At 39.4% G+C, this 22,383-nt stretch overlaps 2 protein-coding genes across 4 annotated transcripts in view; one reads left to right on the top strand and one right to left on the bottom strand.

Annotated features, from left to right (window-relative positions):
* PPP2R5A (protein phosphatase 2 regulatory subunit B'alpha) overlaps positions 1-20,216 on the top strand; it is a 54,248-nt gene extending 34,032 nt beyond the window's left edge. Inside the window, exons 8-14 of the mRNA XM_083379521.1 lie at positions 1,268-1,321; positions 7,677-7,727; positions 8,818-8,937; positions 9,017-9,144; positions 12,615-12,716; positions 16,647-16,778; positions 20,090-20,216. Coding sequence (XP_083235647.1) covers positions 1,268-1,321; positions 7,677-7,727; positions 8,818-8,937; positions 9,017-9,144; positions 12,615-12,716; positions 16,647-16,778; positions 20,090-20,123 — 621 coding nt within the window. The 3' untranslated portion in view covers positions 20,124-20,216. The remainder of the gene's footprint in view (positions 1-1,267; positions 1,322-7,676; positions 7,728-8,817; positions 8,938-9,016; positions 9,145-12,614; positions 12,717-16,646; positions 16,779-20,089) is intronic.
* Positions 16,409-22,383, bottom strand: part of PACC1 (proton activated chloride channel 1) — a 29,623-nt gene continuing 23,648 nt past the window's right edge. For 2 of the 3 annotated variants that reach the window (XM_083379523.1, XM_083379524.1), the window contains exon 8: positions 16,409-20,498. In XM_083379523.1, the coding sequence (XP_083235649.1) occupies positions 20,337-20,498 (162 nt within the window). In that variant the 3' untranslated portion in view covers positions 16,409-20,336. The remainder of the gene's footprint in view (positions 20,499-22,383) is intronic. The other variant, XM_083379522.1, reaches the window with a different exon arrangement.

The following is a 22,383-nucleotide window of genomic DNA, read 5'->3' as shown; positions in this document are numbered from 1 at the left end:
CTTTGACCCCTCTCAAACCAGTGGTCCTCTCTGTCCAAAATGTGGACTTTGCTGTCATTGAAAAAGTGGCCTTTGTCTTTTAAATGCAGATGGACTGCTGAATCTTGTCTTGATGGGTTTGTTGTCCTATGTTGTGCCATATGTTTATAAAGTGGTTGTTTTGTTTCCCCAATGTACAGATTTGCACATGGCTCACTGCATTGTACTGCATGTACCACATTGCTCAGTTTGTGTCTGGGTGTTTCATCCTTGGGATGGACAAGCTTCTGCCTTAATGTATTCTTGGGTTTGAAGTGCGCATGCATGTTGTGTTGATTGAAGACCCTCCTGAGCTTTTCTGATATTCCTGCAATGTATGAAATGACAATGTTGCTTCATTTATTATTGTCTTCTTTGTCTATTATGGAGGAGTTCCTGCTGGGTCTTCTTTGGGATTTGATGAAGGCCCACTTGGGATAGCTACAAGTTCTGAGGGCTTCCTTGATGTGTTTTAGTTCTTTTTCTTTCACATCTTTGCTGGTAGGCAGGCCTTCAGGTTGGTGATGTAGGGTTCTGATAACTCCCATTTTGTGCTCCAGTGGGTGGTGAGAATCAAAATGTAAATATTGATCTGTGTGTGTAAGTTTTCTGTAAATTTCAATTTAAGGCTTCTGTCTTCCTTAATGTGTACTGCACAGTCCAGGAAGGCTAAACTCTTTTTCTTAACATCTTCCTGTGTGAATTTTATGTATCTGTCCACCGAGTGGATATGTTTAGTGAATACTACCAATTCCTGTGAACGAGTTTAGGGCTTTGGTTTCTACCTCTTCCATGTAGAGATTGGCCACAATGGGGGACACAGGTGAACTGATGGCACAGCCATGATTTTTTCTGTAGAAACCTTCATTGTATTAAAAATAGGTAGTGGTCAGGCAGAGGTCCAGCATGGAATATATGTGGTCTGGACTGAGGTTGGTTGGTTTGTAGCAGTCGTTTCTTCATTACTGTGATAGTCTCAGTCTATTCCCCACCATCCAGTCAGAACAGAAGAAGCTTCTTGGATGAGAAGTGAAATGTCTTTAAAAAAAAAGAACGAGAAAGTCTAGTTGCCTTGTGAAAAAGCATCTTTGGGACAACTATGGACCTGGATGAATGAGAATCTTCATAGACATACATATGAATGACAGATGACCATACAAAGAATATGTTACAGATAATATCTTGTTGAAATTATGAGAATTTAATAATGCTGTAATGAATTATGAATTTTCAAAAAACTTTTTTTAAGCTGGCATACTGTGTTGTTCAGTTCTTGGAAAAAGATATGACATTAACAGAGCCGGTAAGTATTATTGTTTTTGTCTCTCTTTGAACTTTTGCAATATAGCTCAAACTTGGACCTAGCAAACTTAGATCTAGTAAATAATAATGATTATCCACACTTCTGTACCAATGTGATTCAGCAGCTAGAGTTTTCAGGAAGAAATCACAATTCATATGAACCCTATAAAGAACATCCTATCATTATTTACAGTGTATCAATAGAATAGGAATGTGCCCCAGAAATTAATAGAAGAGACTTAGTGCCCATGGCAAACTTCATTTGTTTCACTTTAGAAGTGCTTTGCTTCTAAAGCGACTCACTGGCTTTCAACTACTAGTTATAAAGTGTATTTTAATTCTAAGATATTTCTAAAATCAGCCTTATGCTGTCATACTGAATCAACTTATCCAGTAATTTATAACTGCAGTAATTACCAGTATACAGTTTGTTATATTAATGCAACAGATACATTTTTTCTGTGAATTGTGTTTTCCACAGAATAGTCTAGTTAAGGAATGATTGAGAAATATACTTAAATAGGGAAAGGACAGGCAATGGAAATTCTAGAGCAGTGGTCCCCAACCTTTTTGGCACCACAGACCGGTTTTTGGGAAGACGGTTTTTCCACGGGCCAAGGGAGATGGATGTTTTTGATTTTGCTTATTCTCCTGCTGCTCATGTCCAGCTGTGCGGTCCATTTCCTAACAGCCAGAGGGCTTGGGGACCCCTGTTCTAGAAAATATGTAGGGATTTTATTTTAAAAAAATGTCCAGGCCCAGAATGGACTTCCAGAAGCGGCATCCACACAGAGAACCGGTTGTTCACTTATTTCAATCCCACCACTGGTTACATGCAGGCATTATGTCTGACTGAGCTCTAAATTGATGTGTTTGTCTGCATTTGTTGTATAAACCCAGTCAGTTACAGTGTGGGATTTTGTACATTTGCCCACTGACAAAGAAATGATCAGTCTATAATTTTAATGGTAGGTTTATTTTAACAGTGAGAGACAGAATAACAACAACAAAAAAATCCAGAAGAACGCATTTCAAACAAGTTATAAATTGATTTGCATTTTAATGAGTGAAATAAATATATGACCCCTTTGCAAAACGTGACTTAGTACTTGGTGGCAAAACCCTTGTTGGCAGTCACAGAGGTCAGACGTTTCTTGTAGTTGGCCACCAGGTTTGCACACATCTCAGGAGGGATTTTGTCCCACTCCTCTTTGCAGATCCTCTCCAAGTCATTAAGGTTTCAAGGCTGACATTTGGCAGCTTGAATCTTCAGCTGCCTCCACAGATTTTCTATGGGATTAAGGTCTGGAGACTGGCTAGGTCACTCCAGAACCTTAATGTGCTTCTTTAGCCACTCCTTTGTTGCCTTGGCCATGTATTTGGGTCATTGTGATGCTGGAATACCCATCCATGACCCATTTTCAATGCCCTTGCTGAGGGAAGGAGGTTCTCACCCAAGATTTAATGGTACATGGTCCTGTCCATTGTCCCTTTGATGCAGTGAAGTTGTCCTGTCCCCTTAGCAGATAAACACCCCCAAAGCATAATGTTTCCCCTTTCATGTTTGACGATGGGGATGGTGTTGGGGTCACAGACAGCATTCCTCCTCTTCCAAACCCGGCAAGTTGAGTTGATGCCAAAGAGCTCGATTTTGGTCTCATCTGACCACAACACTTTCACCCAGTTCTCCTCTGAATCATTCAGATGTTCATTGGCAAACTTCAGACGGGCCTGTACGTGTGCTTTCTTGAGCAGGGCGACCTTGTGGGCACTGCAGGATTTCAGTCCTTCACGGTGTATTGTGTTACCAATTGTTTTCTTGGTGACTATGGTTTGAACTGCCTTGAGATCATTGACAAGATCTTCCTGTGTAGTTCTGGGCTGATTTCTCACCGTTCTTATGATAATTGAAACTTCACAAGGTGAGATCTTGCATGGAGTCCCAGACCGAGGGAGATTGACAGTTAGTTTGTGTTTCTTCCATTTGCGAATAATAAAGATGTTGTCATCTTCTCACCAAGCTGCTTGGCGATAGTCTTGTAGCCCGTTCCAGCCTTGTGTAGGCCCACAATCCTGTCCCTGACATCCTTGGACAGCTCTTTGGAGAGTTTGGAATCTGATTGATTGATTGCTTCTGTGGACAGGTGTCTTTTATACAGGTAACAAGCTGAGATTAGGAGCATTCCCTTTAAGAGAGTGCTCCTAATCTCAGCTTCTTACCTGTATAAATGACACCTGGGAGCCAGAAATCTTGCTGATTGATAGGGGATCAAATACTTATTTCACTCATTAAAATGCAAATCAATTTATAACTTTTTTGAAATGTGTTTTTCTGGATTTTTGTTGTTATTCTATCTCTCACTGTTAAAATAAACCTGTGTTGTTGTTGTTGTTGTTAGTTGCAAAGTTGTGTCCGACCCATCGTGACCCCATGGACAATGTTCCTCCAGGCCTTTCTGGCCTCTACCATCTTCTGGAGTCCATTTAAGCTCACACCTACTGCTTCAGTTACTCCATCCAGCCACCTCATTCTCTGTCATCCCTTTCTTCTCTTGCCCTCAATCTTTCCCAGCATTAGGCTCTTCTCCAGTGAGCCCTTCCTTCTCATTAGGTGGCCAAAGTATTTGAGTTTCAACTTCAGGATCTGGCCTTCTAAAGAGCAGTCAGGGTTGATCTCCTCTAGGACTGACTGGTTTGATTGTCTTGCAGTCAGAGGAACTCGCAGGAGTCTTCTCCAGCACCATAGTTCAAAGGCTTCAATTCTTTGGCGCTCAGCCTTTCTTATGGTCCAACTTTCACAGCCATCCATTGCAACTGGGAAGACCATAGCCTTGACTATATGCACTTTTGTTGGCAGGGTGATGTCTCTGCTTTTTAGTGTGCTGTCTAGATTTGCCATGGCTTTCCTCCCCAGGAGCAAGTGTCTTTTAATTTCTTGGCTGCAGTCCCCATCTGTGATGATCTTGGAGCCCAGGAAAATAAAATCTGTCACTACCTCCATTTCCTCCCCATCTATTTGCCAGGAATTGAGAGGGACGGATGCCATGATCTTGGTTTTTTTAATGTTAAGTTTCAACCCAACTTTTGCACTCTCCTTCTTCACCCGCACCCTTTTCACTTTCTGCCATTAGAGTAGTATCATCTGCATATCTTAGGTTGTTGATATTTCTCCCGGCAATCTTAATTCCAACTTTTGAGTCATCTAGCCCTGCCTTTCTCATGGTGTGCTCTGCATATAAGTTAAATAGGCAGGGCGACAGTATACAGCCTTTCCGGCCTCCTTTCCCAATTTTAAACCAATTAGTGGTTCCGTGTCCAGTTCTCACTGTTGCTTCTTGGCTCACATATAGGTTTCTCAAGAGACAAATAAGATGGTCTGGTACTCCCATCTCTTTAAGAACTTGCCACAGTTTGTTGTGATCCACACAATCGAAGTCTTTAGCATAGTCAATGAAGCAGTAGATGTTTTTCTGGAACTCCCTAGCTTTCTCCATGATCCAGCGTATGTTGGCAATTTGATCTCTAGTTCCTCTGCCTCTTCAAAATCCTGCCTGTACTTCTGGTAGTTCTCGATCCACATACTGCTGGAGTCTAGCTTGTAGGATTTTAAGCATAACTTTACTAGCATGTGAAATGAGTGCAATAGTTTGAACATTCTTTGGCACTGCCTTTCTTTGGAATTGGAATGTAAACTGATCTTTTCCAATCCTGTGGCCACTGTTGAGTTTTCCAAATTTGCTGGCAACTTTTACTGCATCGTCTTTTAAGATTTTGAATAGCTCAGCTGGAATACTCTCACCTCCACTAGCTTTGTTGTTGCTCAGCTTTCCTAAGGCCCACTTCACTTCACTTCACGTTCTAGGATGTCTGGCTCGAGGTCAGTGACCACCTCATCGTGGTTATCGGGGATGTTAAGCTCGTTCTTGTATAGTTCTTCTGTGTAATTTTGCCACCTCTTCTTAATCTCTTCTGCCTCTGTTAGTTCCCTGCCATTTTGGTCCTTTATCATGCCCATTTTTGCATGAAACGTTCCCTTCATCTCTCCAATTTTCTTGAAGAGATCTCTGGTCCTCCCTATTCTATTGTTTTCTTCTATTTGTTTGCACTGTTCATTTAAGAAGGCATTCTTATCTCTTCTAGCTATTCTCTGGAATTCTGCATTCAATTGGGCGTATCTTTCTTTTTCTCCCTTGCCTTTCACTTCCCTCCTTTCCTCAGCTATTTACAAAGCTTCCTCAGACAGCCATTTTGCTTTCTTGCATTTCTTTTTCTTTGGGATGGTTTTAGTTGCTACCTCTTGTACAATGTTGCGAACCTCCGTCTATAGTTCTTCAGGCACTCTGTCTATCAGATATAATTCCTTAAATCTGTTTGTCACGTGGTGTTGTGACTCAGGGCCAGCCTGTGGGTCCAACAGCCGGCTCCGACGTATCGGAGGACTCAGATGAGGGGGAGGAGGGAGACGAACCGGCTGATGATGGTTTGGAGGCTTTGCAGAGTCCTCAGCCGGGGACCTCTTCTCAGCTGCGTGAGCCCGAGAGTGCGGAGGATGATGACCCACAGCTGGCCCTGTTCAAGGACGCCCGACGCAGGAGGCAGTCGAGCAGGAACAAACAAAGAAAGGCTATGGGACTCCTCGGGAGGAGGCACAGGGAGACCACGCCCTGAGCTCTCTATAAAAGGAGTGTTTGGGGAGGGGCTGGTTGCTGAAAGCAACTTTTCCGCTTGAGAAGACAAGCTCTAGTGTTTTTGTTAACTGCGTAATTAAATCTTGGCAGAAGCCTTTTAGCCTTGGACGCTCTCCAGTCTCTTCTTTCTGATAAGGGGTTTGTTAGAAGAGGGCTGGTTCAGAACACGTGGCCTAGTGCTTTTCCCTACTTTCTTCAGTTTAAGCCTAAATTTTGCAACAAGAAGCTCATGGTCTGAGCCACAGTGAGCTCCTGGTCTTGTTTTTACTGACTGTATAGAGCTTCTCTTTGGCTGCAGAGCACATAATCAGTCTTATTTCTGTGTCCATGTGTAGAGCCGTCTCTTGGGTTGTTGGAAAAGAGTGTTTGCTATGACCATCATTTTCTCTTGACAAAATTGTATCAGCCTGTGCCCTGCTTCATTTTGTACTCCAAGGCCAAACTTGCCTGTTATTCCGGTTATCTTTTGGCTTCGTATTTTAGCATTCCAATCCCCCATGGTGATAAGGACATCATTTTTTGGTGTTAATTCTATAAGGTGCTGTAAGGCTTCATAGAATCGGTCAATTTCATCTTCAGCACTGGTGGTTCGGGCATAGACTTGGACCACTGTGATATTGAATGGTTTGCCTTGGAGTCGAACTGAGATCATTCTGTCATTTTGGGGATTGTATCCCAGTATTGCTTTTCCTATTCTTTTATTGACTATGAAGGCTACTCCATTTCTTCTGAGGGATTCATGCCCGCAGTAGTATACCTGATGGTCATCTGAATTAAATTCACCCATTCCTGTCCATTTTTGTTCGTTGATTCCTAAGATATCGATGTTCAGGCTTGTCATCTCTTTTTTGACCACATCCAGCTTGCCTTGATTCATGGATCTTACATTCCAGGTTCCTATGGAGAAAAAATCTTTACAGCATCAGACTTTCCTTTTACCACCAGATACATCCACAGCTGAGTGTCCTTTCAGCTTTGGCCCAGTCACTTCATTCTTTCTGGTGCTACTAGTACTAGCCCTCTGCTCTTCCCCAGTAACATATTGGACACCTTCCTACCTGAGAGGCTCATCTTCCAGCGTCATATCTTTTTGCCTTTTGGTAGTGTCCATGGGGTTTTCATGGCAAAAATACTGGAGTGGGTTGCCATTTCCTTCTCCAGTGGATCACGTTTTGTCAGAACTCTCTGCTATAACCTGTCTGTCTTGGGTGGCCTTGCATGGCATAGGTCATAGCTTCATTGAATTACACAAGCCCCTTCACCACGACAAGGCAGTAATCCATGAAGGGGAAAATAAACCTACTATTAGAATTATAGTGTGATCATTTCTTTGTCAGTGGGCAAATGTACAAAATCAGCAGGAGATCAAATAATTTTCCCCCTCACTGTATCCTTAAATTCAAGAAATCATTGTTAACCTATTATGGCTTAATATGATGAGTGAATGTAGTAATTCATTAATCTGTTATCTCTCGTTTAAAAATGAAAAATGAAAAAAAACTTTGCAATATAGTTGGGACAAATTCCATTTTTGGTGATACATCTATGTCAAATACATTGAACAAAATGATTGAATTTAGTAAATCTAAAGACAGCATTGTCATCATTCAAGTACCGGTATCAGTTTTCATAGATATGCTCTGATGAGTTCTCATTTTTGCAACCCAGGTTATCAGAGGACTGCTGAAATTTTGGCCAAAAATATGCAGCCAGAAAGAGGTAAGTTTTATTATTTTTCTAAAGCATTATACTAAAAATCAGTTTACTATAGCTGAGTAGGTTTATCCCAGCTGTAATAAGGATAATGCATAAAGTCTCCATTTTCATCTTAAGAAAATTATCTTGGCACCCTAAGGAGAGCCTTAACTATGGCCCTTATTTGCAAGAATCCTCTGGGATTAGAGTTCTTACTTACCTGGCTATGATAAGGCAGCATGACAGGTTATTATGCAGAACATGAGTATTCTCTTTGTAACTCCTTCCAATGCACACTTCCCCAGGCTGATACACTTCAAAACTGTCCTTTGGAAGGGAGTTTGTAGAGTTTTCATTACTTTTCTAGTGTGCTGCCTATTTACGGACCTTGAGAAAAACAGATCTGAGTCTTGCATGCAAATTTCAGGCTGGGAGGAAACGTGCCCTGCATACTCTTAAGAAATAAGTATTACACTGTATTAAATTGGAAATAGTTAAATGTTGTGTTTTAAGAATTAAATGACTATTGGAATCCTACTGTAAAAAGATACTTAATGTATTTGTACCTTTTTCATGTTATAGTAGTACACAGTACAGTGTTATGCGTAATAATGCATAGAATATATAAATATTGTTCACATTTTGTTTTACAGAATTTTAGTCATATTGACTTTCTGAATTATATATTATTTTAAATATAGTTGCTGCAGAATATTTGTGCTTACAATAGTTTAGCTCTGAATCACAATCTGAGTATCTGTGTAAACCTGTGTTTATCCCTGTAAAATCCTAGGAGTTTTTAATTTGGATAATTTTTAAATCATTTACTAAATCATCTCAATAGATGGTTCTAAAAATACCAGATATGTAGCATTGCTGATATTTAAAAGATGAGGAGTTTGTTGGTTGCTACTGCTTCTGGGTTGTTTCAGTAATTTATATCAAATTAAAAATACTTTATTTATGTAAAAAATGGGCAAATAGAATTAGCATAGATTACAGAAAATCCTACCAGTAGATGAAAAAAATTTTTTTCCAGTCAATTGTCTTTCTGAATGGTAATGATGTTAATTATACAAACCTTTCTTGCCTAAATATTTTTTCTATGTAACAGGTCATGTTTTTAGGTGAAATTGAAGAAATTCTGGATGTAATAGAACTAACACAGTTCAGAAAAATACAAGAGCCTCTTTTTAAACAGATAGCAAAGTGTGTGTCAAGTTCACATTTTCAGGTATAAATTTAGATTTTCAATATTTAAACATAGGTATTATCCAATCTCATTATCCTGATATTTTAAATGTCTATTTCAGATTGCAGAAAGGGCTCTCTACTTTTGGAATAATGAATACATTCTTGGTCTGATTGAAGATAACATTGATACAATTTTGCCAATTATGTTTGGCAGTTTATATAAGATCTCCAAAGAACACTGGAATCCGTATGTACCTCTTACTGTTTAGTCTTTTAAAATGCCTTTATGTGTTGTGGATTAGTTCGGGCTTAAATCCTTTGGTTTGTTAAAAGAATGCACTTGTGTATATGAAAATGCATGAGGAAACAACTTTGCACAGAACTGCAAATGCTGAATCATTGATACTGCTACTTGTAAGATGTGTTTTGAAATGATTTATTATACATTGTCATAAAATCATAAAGTTGGAAGTGACTTCAATTCATCTAGTGCAACCCTCTGCTCAGTACAGGATCCATTAGAGCATTTTCTGATAGATGACTATCCAATCTATGTTTGACAACCTCCAATGAAGAAGACGCCTCTTTATGAGGCAATCTATTCCATTGATTGATAATTCTTATGATAGGAAAATCCACCTCATATCTCTTATCTGAGCTGACTTCCTTATACTTTCACCCTAGGGCTCTGATAGTTTCACACAAGGCAAAAGAAAAATCATCTAATGACATATTTTTCCTCAATCTGCTTTTACACAGGCTAAATCTATTCAGTTCTTTTAACTATTCTTCGTAGGATTTCATTTCCAGTCCGTATCATCTTGGTACCATCCTCTGAACTTCTTCCAGTTTATGGATTTCCTTTTTTAGAGTTCAGTGACCAAGCAGAATAATGTTGTGAATGGGACCTCATCAAGGCAAAATAGAGTGGGACAATTACTTGATCCCATGATCTCTGTAATCTGTACTCCTATCTATATATTCCAAAATAGCATTTGCATGGTTAGCAACTGCATCAAATTATTAACTATTGTTTAATTTGTGATCTGCTTGAACATTCAGATCCTTTCCATGTTGTTACTGCCAAGCAGATCTCCTCCATTGTTGTTTTTTTTTGTTTTGTTTTCCCCCCTAAGTTATAGGAGAATTTTTCATTTGGATTACAGTTTAAACCTCTGTAGATTTTTTTTAAAAAAATCTTCTCTTTCTCTTCTGAAGTGTTTTGTGCCATCTGCAGATTTGGTACTCATTCCCTCAACCCCACCCAGTCACCTGGTTGAATAAATAAATAAAAAATAAACAAACTTCTTCCAGTTCGGTAATAAAAAGGTTGGTCCAAAGACAGATTTGTGGCACTCCACATTGTGCTGCTGTCCAGGTTGATAAGGAGACATTTATCAGTGGCTATTCATACAATTATAAATCCATGCAACAGCGATATCATCTAGGCCATATTTTACAGTTTTATTGAGGATTTCATGAAAGGCTTTGTCAAATGCTTTGCTGTGGTCAATGTCTAACTTTTCAGACAAAATGCAATAAAATGTTACTTTTAGAGAATACAGGTAATGCCCAAGTTACGAGCGTTCACTTAACACTCTTTCGAAGTTACATGATGAGCACCCCCTAGGGCTTACAAACAAGTCCCAAAGTTACAAATATTGCAGCACCACGGCTGTCATTCTCCCTTACGAGCGACCGCAGTGGCTCTGCAACATTCATCCTATCCCCACCCACTCCTCACAACTGCTTTCCCCTCCCTTCCTGCCATGCCAGACTCACTTACCTTGCAAAAATTGTCTCTGCCGCGGTTTCTTTCCCTTTGAGGGAGAGGAGAGTCGGCTTGGAAATGTTTTCCGCGCTGAGAATGGAATCTTGTGATCTCGCATGAGTGCTTGAAGTTGCGCCAAATCACAAAACTCAGAAAGTTTCATTCTCTGTGTGAAAGGTGTCTGTCTCCTGCTACTGCCCCCAACTCCTTTCTGCCTGACAACAAGCCTGAAGCCTTTAACTGAGGGAGAAGGCCAGGTCCCTTGCACCCACCTCCAGCCCGCCAGAGCTCACCACGCTGGGGGAGAAAGTGACCCCGTTGTCCTCGGAGCCCTCTAAGAGGCCTGGAACGGAGGCCGGCGGAGGCTTCTGCATGCCTCCGGAGGTTGGATCCAGCCCTCAGAGGACTGCTCCAAGCTGCTGCCGCATGGAACGGAGCTTTCAAGGGTCTGATCCAAGCCTTGGAGGCGTTTTCCTAGCCGTTTGTGACAGGAACGGAAGTGGGGGGGGGCTTCTGCATGCCTCTGGAGGTTGGGTCCAGCTCGCAGGGGACTGCTCCAAGCTGCCGCCACCCGGAACAGAGCCCCAAAGGCATGCAGAACCCCCCCAACGTCCGTTCCTGGCGCAAACGGCTAGGAAAACCCCTCTGAGGCTTGGATCAGGCCCTTGGAAATTCTGTTACAGGCAGCAGCGGCGGCTTGGAGCAGTCCTCCGAGGGCTGGATCCAACCTCCAGAGGCATGCAGAAGCCCCCCTGATCTCCATTCCTGGGGCGGTGGCCGCATGGCTCCGGAGTTGGGGGGAAGCAGGAGGCAGGCACCACAAACAGTGCAAGAATTCAGGGCCCCATTCTCTGTGAAATGCCTGAACCCGTGCAATATTATGGCACTCAGGGTCTTCCATCGACTCTCCTGTCCCTCAAAAGCAGGAACCGTGGCAGAAAGGAGATGGATCTTTTCAAGGTAAGCGAGTCCAGTGTGGCAAGAATGGAGGGGGAAGCATGAGGTATCTTAGTGGGTTAGGAGGGCCTTGGCGGCCTGTTCCATCACTAGGCCCCCATGGCCTTCCTCACCCTGAGATACCTCACTTAACAAGCCCCGTGCATTTTAACGAGCAAGGGAGTGATCTCGTTCGAGGTACAAGAGTCACTTTACAAGTTTTCAAGTTACGAGTGGAATGTGCAGGCTCCATTACACTCGTAACTTGAGGACTACCTGTAGTTAAAATTATGACTGCAGCCAACTACTTAAAAATCTGTCTGAAACAATTAAGAAGCTCAGTATGGTATGTAGGTTTATGTAAACAACTTTCAAGTCACTGACTTGGGACTCTTCTCTGTCCCTAAACTCTTATCCACAATATCTGCTGGCAGAGGTTTTTTCTGAGAATGGACATCAGTAGATTCAATCTCAGAGTTAAAAATCTGATGGAAGCTTATTAGAAAGGCATTCTATAATCAAAATAATGTTATGTTAAAATTAATCAAATGTTTGTCATAGTCATAAAGGAATTTACATGTTAATGGAAACTCACTCTCAAGGAAATCATTTTGCTACTCAGATAATCTTATCCCTTGATTTTTCATTTATTGCCAAGCAAATTTAGTTGAAATACTAAATGTAGGATCCCTTATGAATATAATTTTGCATTTTGTACTTTAGATTTGGGCAGCACCCTTTGCTCATGCCCTTGACCTTGACTTAAATTAGATTGTAATTTTGCTGCTATTTATTATGATATTAATTCCACGACACTGTTGCTTTAAGTTTGAAGACAAACAAGCCTAATGTCCATGCTTTGAGTTTGCAGACCCCATCATTTCAAAACTAAGTGCAATTGTTTCTTTTATGTAAAATGGTGGCAGAGTGAAAGCAGAAGCTAGATAATCAGACTCGATGATAGAATACATCTCTTAACAATACTTTTGCAACTTACCCTGTTGTTCTAGGACCATTGTAGCATTAGTATATAATGTGCTGAAAACACTGACGGAGATGAATGGGAAACTATTTGATGAACTCACAAGCACTTACAAAGCAGAAAGACAAAGGTACACTTTTTCCAATTTGATTACAAATCATGTGCCTGAAACAGTCTTCCAGATTAATGCTGATTTGACATTACAATAAAAAAATAGTTTTGCAAATGAATGATCTCTCCCTACTATTCACATTAATAATGTTTTCTACTAAATAAATGCATCCCTTCCTTAACCTCGTTTCTTCCGAGGGGCTTTGCTTAGGATACTTCGCCTTGTTTTGTACTTAGCCCCTCTTCCCGCTACACATCCAGTCCTTTCTTTTTCACCTTTGCTTTTGCAAGGATTTGTGCTTATACTTGAGGTTTTCTGATTAAGGGCTGTTTCAGTTTTTCTCTTGCCATGTAATAAGGTACAGATTCATTCTTTCTTTTTACTAACCCATTGATTGTAGTTAATCCGCCTAGCTTTTCTCCCAGGGGCATCTTACCAACCGTATGTTGAGGCATCAGCCTGCACATCCATATAAGATGCCTGCATCAGCAGAAGCTTTGGGACATCTCCACCTGCTATTAGAGGGGTAATTAGCAGTCACATGGGACACAACCTTTCCCAGGTTACCTTTGCTTCAGCATTTTTTTTTTCTGTTGAGATTTTGTTGCTCTGTATGGCAATGTGCTTCTGTTTGTTTTTACATATATACAGGTGGGCTTTCATTGAGCGTATGGAAGTAAATGTTGGTAAGGAAGTAGCCCAAATAGTAATACAGAGCTAATCTAATTCAGGATGGATCTTTTCTGCACTGTAGCTCCACACCAAATTGTTTGAGAAGTTGTTGTCATCTTGTTTAATAGTGCCACTTTTTTCCTCCTCTATCCTTTAGCAAATTCCTTATAAATTAAAGAAGAAAAGACACATTTAGGGTTGTGCTAGTAGAACTATAACATGGGTGTCAAACTCGCTGCATCACGTGACGTGCCGCGACGTATCGCGATGTTTTTTGCATTGCCGGAACTGGGGTGGGCGCAGCCTTATGATGCAACCGGCCCACGGGCTGGCAGTTTGACATCCCTGATCTATAATTTACTAGGTCCTTACCAATCAGACTTCACTTCCAGGAAGAAATGAAACACATTCTCCTGCAGATGTTTCCCTGTTCGTGAAGCCTGGAGCAGTATGTGATGTAGATGTTAGCGGATTGTTTCTGAACCTCAGCAGTTTTTAATATGTGTGGGATTTTAACTCCCAGAATTCCTCAGCCAGTTACAGAGGATAGCCTGGTATAAGCTGTCAATCTGACCAGCCCTGATCTAGAGAGACTTGGTTAAAAACTGGTATCTTAAATTAAGAGACATTTTTAAAAGATTTTCAATGTATTCAGAGTATCTTTTAAAAAAACCTTCATGCTTTACTTCCTATTGGAAAAAAAAATCTCAGTGTGGTCTACTGTTAGCATAGCATTCTGCAATGCTATGGATTAAAGGCAAAAATATACTGTGGATTGTGTAGGGGACATGCACAATGTCTTGTCTGTAATTCCTTAAACTAAACACACCTGTTCCTGGAATCATAGTATGCTCCTGAGAAGAGATACAGCTACAGGTAGACCTTGCTTACTGCCTGCCTTATGGAGTAACCAAAGGTATGACAGTACTGAAAAAAACAATTTTGCAATCAAGGCATACATTTAATTACTTTTAAAGGGTTTCTCTCTCAGTCATATTAATTAATTAATTAATTAATTAATTAATTAATTAATGGGACTCAGGGCGGCTAACAACAATAAAATACAATAATACAGAAGTTAAAAGAAAAATAAATTAATGGCCCCTGTAGAATAAATTAAAATTAAAATATGTTTGCCATTAGTCAATTAGTATGCATTGTCCTGACCTTTTCCCCTTTTTTCACCTCAGTGTGGATATTGGAGAGGAAGGACATTACAAGAGGAGAAGCAGGCACACAAAGGGGAATACACATTGAATGGAATGCATTAGTTAATAGCCGTGGTGGTGCAATGGTTAGAAAGCAGTACTGTAGGCTACTTGTGCTGCCTGCTGGCTGGCTGCAGTTTGGCAGTTCAATTCTCACTGGCTCAAGGTTGACTCAGCCTTCCATCCTTCCGAGGTTGGTAAAATGAGGACCCAGATTGTATGCTGACTCTGTAAACCACTTGGAGAGGAGTGTAAAGCACTGTGAAGAGATATATAAGTCTTAAGTGCTATTGCTAGTGCCAGTTTTTGCCCAGCACACTTGCAGCCCAGCCCCTGGTGTGCTAGGCAAATAGACAGTACCAATGTATATTCCCCATTGTGTGCCTGCTAATTCTTGTAATCTTATCCTCTCCAATGAATGTAAATGCATAATTCCATTCTTGCTAATATCCCAGCACCACTTGAGCATCCTAAAGGGTGGAAAAGTAAGGAAAAAAGTAAAATTGTAAGCAGAGTTGCTTTTCACTTAGTAACTAAGATGCTGGTCACAGCTGTGATCACTAAACAAGGACTACTTGTATTGAAAGGAGTTGCCAAAAAAAGGTTCTGTTTGAGCATCTCTGACACACTCTGAAGCACTGAATGTTGTTCTTGATCATCTGTAGAGAAACTTTCCAACTCTTTACTTTTTTGAGTAAAATACCAGAAAAGTCCTACTGGAACAGCTGATCTTTCTATGGGCTGATCAGACTTACTTTAATTAATGGCAGGTGTGTGCTGACCACTATTTGACATCAGTTTGAATGTGATTGGTTAATTCTGAACACATCCCTTCTCATAAGAGTGTGACTTATGCAGCCACATTATTCTAGTTTTTCCCCCTCCTTAACAAATTTCAGGTTGTTTTTAATTTAATTGTACAGCCAATATGTTATATTAAAGGTGGGGAAAAATCTGAAGTGATGTATTTTGGTCTGATTTTTTTACATCTCAAAAATCTAGTATTTTAATAGGGATATATTGACTTTCTTATATCTACTTTACATATTTTATGTGGCTTATTCAAGGAATATGTTTTAGCGACAATTCAATCTTTTAAAACATAATTTTTTAAAAAGGAAGGGAATGTAAACAGCAAAGTATTCTCTTATGCTCAAGACACAGTGTTGTTTCTGGCTTAAGCTTAGGAGGAATACTTTGAAAATTCAATATATAATGTTAGCAGAAAGCCCTAAAATTAAAATTTGTTAACATATTTGGCTACATTCTTTGTCTAAGCTGTTTTTTAATAGGAAGATTGGGTAACAGTGTTTGAAAATACTAAAGAAATTGCTGCGAAATCAGGCCATAAAAGCTTTGTATATATTTGAACCTGATCTAGCATCTTGTCTGATACCAGTTTTTGGACTGACAAAGACTATGGTGGCTCCATTCTTTGTCTAAGCTGTTTTTGGACAGGAAGCAGTGGTGGGATTCAAATATGTGAACAACCAGTTCTCTGTGTGGATGCTGCTTCTGGAAGTCCATTCTGGGCCTGGGCGACAAAATATTAGCTACCGGTTCTGCCAAAGTGGTGCAAACTGGCTGAATCCCACCACTGATAGGAAGATTAGGTAACAATTTAGACATGCTCCAATCTAAAAGTCACACACACACCCCATTATAATGCCAAGAAAAGCAGCCTCCTTACCTTTAATAGTAATGTCTATTTGTACTTTAAAAAGAAAGTCATTTCAACACTTTTTTGATTACTATATTTTGTAGCACTACAGTATACTAGAGGTTATTTATTCTCATAAAACTTTAGTTATATTTTCTCATTACCTTTTTTATTTTTCTAAACTTTAGGTTCTTGTAAATACAGAGACCAGAGTGTTAAAAAAAATTGCTAGTCAAACCATGATATTATTTAGCTCACTATTTTCTGTACTGACTGGTACCAAACAGGTTCATGCTAGGATATTCAAGTTAATTTTTATGAAATATTTAGGATTTCTGATCATCTTTATTAGCTTCTTACACACATAATGGTTAAGAATCTTTCACGTTTCTTTTTTTTTTTTTACAGAGAGAAGAAGAAAGAATTAGAACGTGAAGAATTGTGGAAAAAGCTGGAAGAGCTCAAACTCAGCGGAACTTTGTCTAACCAGCCAAGTAATACCTCCTCCTCTCTGACAAATATGCCAAATGATAGTGCCAAGTGAGTGTGAAAAAGCCTGTTTGTGAGGCATATCTTTTGTACACAGATTTTTTTTTACAAAAAATGTAAAAAATGCAGAAGAGAAATCTCATGAGTATCTTTGAAATGGCCATCCCACCCGCAAAATGTAAATGAAAATATTTTGAATTGAAATACAGTAATTGAATGTGATATTATTTCTCATAGCATATTGTAAATTTGTCTCTAATCATTGCTATATTGTCAACTCTGGCATCTCACAGAAAAATTTTTTATCATCCATGAAGTGTTTGATTTAATTATGGGAATGGTGAAATTTTGACTTGAAGTTTTTTTTTTCTTTTTTAATTGTGTTGCACTTAGGCATAGATGTCAGGCAGCTTACATTTTCTCCCTATGTGCTTTTCATAGTGCTGCAGCCTTTGGCTGAGACTCAGGAAGAGACTTCTAGCTTTACTGTTTTTCCTGAAATGAAACTGATAATCTAGTATCAAGTTGATGGGATTGACTCCCATGAAGCTTGGTGGGGTTTGCTTCTGAATAAACGTCTATCACTTGAGTTGAATTTGCCCATTATGTTATCACGGGTCAGGCTATTTTTAAAAGAATGTTTAGTTAAGACAGATTAAGATTCAAAATTTTATGAGGAACCTTTTCAAGTAGAAAAGACTTGTTACAGAGGTGGGTAGAGTGGGCTATATAAATGGATAGCGACAGGGAAAGGGAGTAAGATCAGGTTAGCTGAATTGGGCTTCTCCCTCAGATAATTGGAACTTGGACAGGACTTGGGCTGCATTATGTGTTTCGCTTCAGCAGTTACGTGAGCTCTGAGGAAAAATTGTTAACTTTTAGAAAAGAATTATTCATATAGTTCTTATGCTTCCTCTTAGAAAAGATTCAGTAATCATGTTTCTGTTCCCATAACTAAACATTGGAACCTTCCAATTTCAATCTATAGTTTGGCAAATTTTTGTAGAACCTAATTGATCTTGCTTTCCCCCCCTACTTTTACTTATATTTACTCCTGCCATGGGGTTGGACTAGAAGACCTCTGAAGTCCCCTCCAGCCCTATGATTCTATGATTCAATCTGGCCCTGCGGGATGGGCCAGCTGCTCCATTTAAAGTTTAGGCTGTGCAATTCCTATGCAGTTATGCAAGAGAGCTCTCTTTGTGTTAAAGAAAAAGCAGTGCTTAAGATGGCAAAAAATGATTCTTAAAGTTTTGTCTGTTTTTACTTGATCAGTGGGGTGCTCTTTTGCAGATCTTTATATCAGAGTATCATTCCAATCTCTTAAATTTCAATTGTGTGGAAAATGGTTTTGTATTGAAAGACTGAGGGATTGAGCAGCATTCAATAAAGTCTTTATGTTTGTAATTAGTGCTGTATATTACCATTTTTGTAATTTAATAATTATAAACAGGAGAATGGTTAGATTGATAAGCTATTTTCCAGCAAAATATTAACATTTAATTAAAAGATTTAAATAATAAGGTTAAAGCAGGTGGCAATTATCAAACTGAAATGAAGATAGTTTGACAAAATAAATGTTGATACTCAAATTTTAGTTAGGCTTTTTGTAGGAAAAAAAATGGATACTATCCAGTTGTGCATTGTCAGCTGTATACTTTTGGGGTGGGATTTTTGTTACTCAGATCTGCTCCAAAGGGTCCCCCCAACATTCCAGACTAGTTTTTAGGAGAATGGGATAGGATGGGAAATTGCAGGAGAAAAGTCAATTCATTCTACTTAATGGACATCATTTGTTTCACCCAACATCAAATTGTTATGGCCCTTCATTAAAACAAGGTTCTATCTATGTAGGAGATATGTTCACGCTTCAGAATAAAATGGATGCCTAGTGCATATTCATCTTTATGTCTATAAATTAAATATAATAGCATTTTGAATTTGTATGGGAAACATTCCAAACATATAAATCATGGGCCCGTTCATGCTTCACATGATTCAAAGTAAAATACTATGGACTACACTTTACTATATTCTACTACCCTAAGGTAGCAGAAAACTAATGCAGAATTTAATGGTTAACATATTTTTAAGTAATTTTCTTCATCATACCACCATAATCTGCCTGGAGGTTTTAAAGAGGAGAAAAATATTTTAAGTAAATATAAAATGAGTATATAACCTAAATCTTTCTCGTTTAAGGAATAATAATCTTTATAATATTTCATTATTACATGCTTTCTCTTTTTACTGCTTATGGATTTATGAGTAAATTTTATATATATAGGTTTTGGAAGAGTTCTGAACTTTATTATGACAGTATTAATATTTTAAGTGTATCACAGAGGTATATTTTATTGAAAAATCTTTAGCATAAGTATTTAATAAGAATGCTTGATAAAATTACTGTTTTCAATGTTTGGTTTTGTTTCAGTAAATAATAACTCTTGCTAAGACAAGAGCTATTTTTAGATTTATTGTACTGTATTCTGTTAACAGAGGAGTAGGCAAACCAAAATTGGTACATGGCACCATGTCCCCCTAAATTGGCAGCATATTGCATCATAGCAATACCACTTAGACTTATATACCGCTTCACAGTGCTTTACAGCCCTCTCTAAGCAGTTTACAGAATCAGCATATTGCCCCCAACAATCTGGTTCCTCATTTTACTGACCTCAGAAGGATGGAAGGCTAAGTCAACCTTGAACAGGTGAGGATCGAAGGAATCGAACTCCTGGCAGTGTGAGCAAAGTTACCTTGCAATACTGCATTCTAACCACTGGGCCACCATGGCTCTTATAATCATCACAATGCTTCCACAGTAGTTATCAGATATCAGCTGTCCTTTTTATAAAAAAGATTGTACCTACTTTTATAACTAAAAGTCCAACACACAAAAGAGCTGAAATCCAATAGAGAATGCATTGTTTCAGTTAGACAGGGTAAGATATCAAACTGTTGTTGTCCTACATCCAACCAATATTGATCAATCTCTTTAGTCATACTTTTGGGGTTAGTTGTTAATCAGGGATATGTTCAATATACAGTCAGTGCATATAGCTTTAACAATGCGTTTCATCCCTTGGAGTGTGTTTGTCAGAGCAACAGCTGGAATGTAAGTGATACATAATGCTCAATCAGAATCCAATAAAGTGCTGTTCCCTCTGATTGGCAGCATATTCATTTAAAGGCCTTGAAGCAAACGTCTTTGTCCCTGAGTTGATTAGTGATTGGACTCAATATTTGGGGACAGGATTAACTAAGCCTATTACTGGTGGACTCTATATTTTAAATTCCCATTTTTTTAAAAAAACAACAACAACCCTACTTCATTCATACAAATTGTTTCTTTTTTATAGGAAGCTTTTTCCCCAGGAATATTCTTACCACTAAGTAACAGTTTGTAAAAGAAATCATATATTTAGAAAAGACTGTGGATTTATGGAGTCAAATCATTTTCTAAAAATTCCAAATATTAAGTTCAGTCCAACAAAGCAATTTGTCCTTCCATCAATGCAGTTTTCTTGTGTAAGACAGAAGTTGTATTGGTTTAATCGTCCTAGTTGAACTTCTCAGTGAAACAAAAATCTGTGAAGCACGTTGTTTTCAACTTATATGGTTCAAGGCTTGAGTTTTTCTCTTGAGATGCCGTTTTCGGATTTTTATCATCCATTTCACACTCAGTTTGGCAAAATCAGCTGCTTTAAACAAAGCCAGGAATATACCACACAAAAGAGCAATCATGTTCCAAGGATTTGCAGTGACAATCTATGAAAATAAATTAATTGTTTAAACTGTTGATTAAAGAGCTACTGTTTACTTTTTATTATGAAATGTTTTATAATAAAACACTTGGTTTATAATAAACATATTAAACTTCTACTTATGGTTACTTCTCCAAACAGACCAAGAGAAAAAGTTGCATTTCAGTATCATTTTCCTTGTTTCATATTCACTTGACTAAATAGAGCACTATCTAAAGCTGGTTTATGGATCCTGTCTATAGTGATGCTTAAAAGGTTACGAACCCTTTTGAATCGTCAATATTGGTACATATGATCTAAAATGTGATCAGATATGTGGCTTTGGATCAGTTTCCTCAGTAAATAAAATAACGAGTATAATATTTTTGATGTATTAGTTTAATTTGGTTCTTTTTAATTAATTTAGGACGTGTGTGAAGAGGTGATAAGTTATATTTTAAGTTATATTTATGCAGAAATATTGAAAATTCAAAAGGATTCACAAATGTTTAAGCACCAGTGGATACGTCTACTTTTAAGATGTAACCAGATACAGGTAATCCCCGAGTTACGAATATTCACTAACGCTCATTCAAAGTTATGCGCCCCCTAGAGGTTACGAGCAAGTCCCAAAGTTACAAATATTGCAGCACTATAGCAGTTGTTCGCCCTTACGAGCAATCGCAGTGGCTCTGCAGCATTCACCATGGTTATTCCCTACCTACCTACCCCTGCCCTGTGTCTCCCTAGGCACCAGGCCTTCAATACACCCTGTGAAGATCGAGATCCTTCACTTCCTTGGCTGCTCCAGGCCTTCGGTGCGTTTGCAGAGAATGGAGGCCTAAAGTAACACAAGCTCACGCGAGATCAGTAGCATGAGATCTTACGCTACTGATCTCGCATGATCTCATGGTACTTTAGATCTCTGTTCTCTGAAACAGAGAATGGAATCAAAACTGGGGAATGTTTCCGCAGCTCCCTGCAGCCTGATCAAGCCTGGAAAACTACTCTGGAGCCTGCATCTGGCCATGGGGGGGGAGCACGGAAGCATTCCCCGGCCTCAGATCTGGGTGGCAGTGGCCTGGAAAAGGCCTCCAGAGCCCGGATCGGGATGTGATGGGGCATAGAAGTGTTCCCTGACATCAGATCCGGGTGGCAGCGGCCTGGAAAAGGCCTCTGGAGCACAGATCAGGCCGTGGGGAGGGGGGTGCGGAAGCATTCCCCTGCCTCAGATCCAGGCGGCAGCAGCCTGGAAAAGGCCTCCAGAGTCTGGATCAGGCTGTGAGGGGGTTGGGGGTGGTGCAGAAGCGTTCCCGGCCTCAAATCTGGGCGGCAGCAGGAACCACGGCAGACAGGAGACGGATCTTTTCCAGGTGAGTCTGGTGTGGCAGGAAGGGAGGGGGAAGCAGTTCAGGGAGGTCTTGTTCCATCACTAGGCCCTCCATGGCCTTCCCCATCCTGAGATACCTCATGTTCGCTTAATGAGCTGCATGCATTTTAACGAGCAAGGGAGTGATCTCGTTCAAGGTACAAGATTAACTCTGAGTTTTTGAGTTACGAGTGGAATGGGCAGGCTCCATTACACTTGTAACTCGAGGACTACCTGTATACATTTTCCATGGAATAAGATGCCATGAAAGCAAAGAAACTTCCTTCTAAATAGACATATTATTGTTAAAATGTTATGTTTCCATAGTTATTATATTTCAGACAAGTCACAGTGTACAGCAGCAATCAAGTTTTTCCTGCCATTACTTCACTCTTTGATAAACCTGCATCTGGGAGTCTACATAGGGTGCAAATTTCTAACTATTCTGACTACATTCTAAGGGAAGGTAAATTCTAATTACAACCATTCAGTGACCAAAGTTTCACTGGCAGTGAAAAAAGTGATTTATGATTGTTTTTCA

This window comes from Vipera ursinii (assembly GCF_947247035.1).
Source record: "Vipera ursinii genome assembly, chromosome: 1".
Lineage (NCBI taxonomy): Eukaryota > Metazoa > Chordata > Lepidosauria > Squamata > Viperidae > Vipera > Vipera ursinii.
This window is presented reverse-complemented; position numbering and strand designations above follow the sequence as displayed.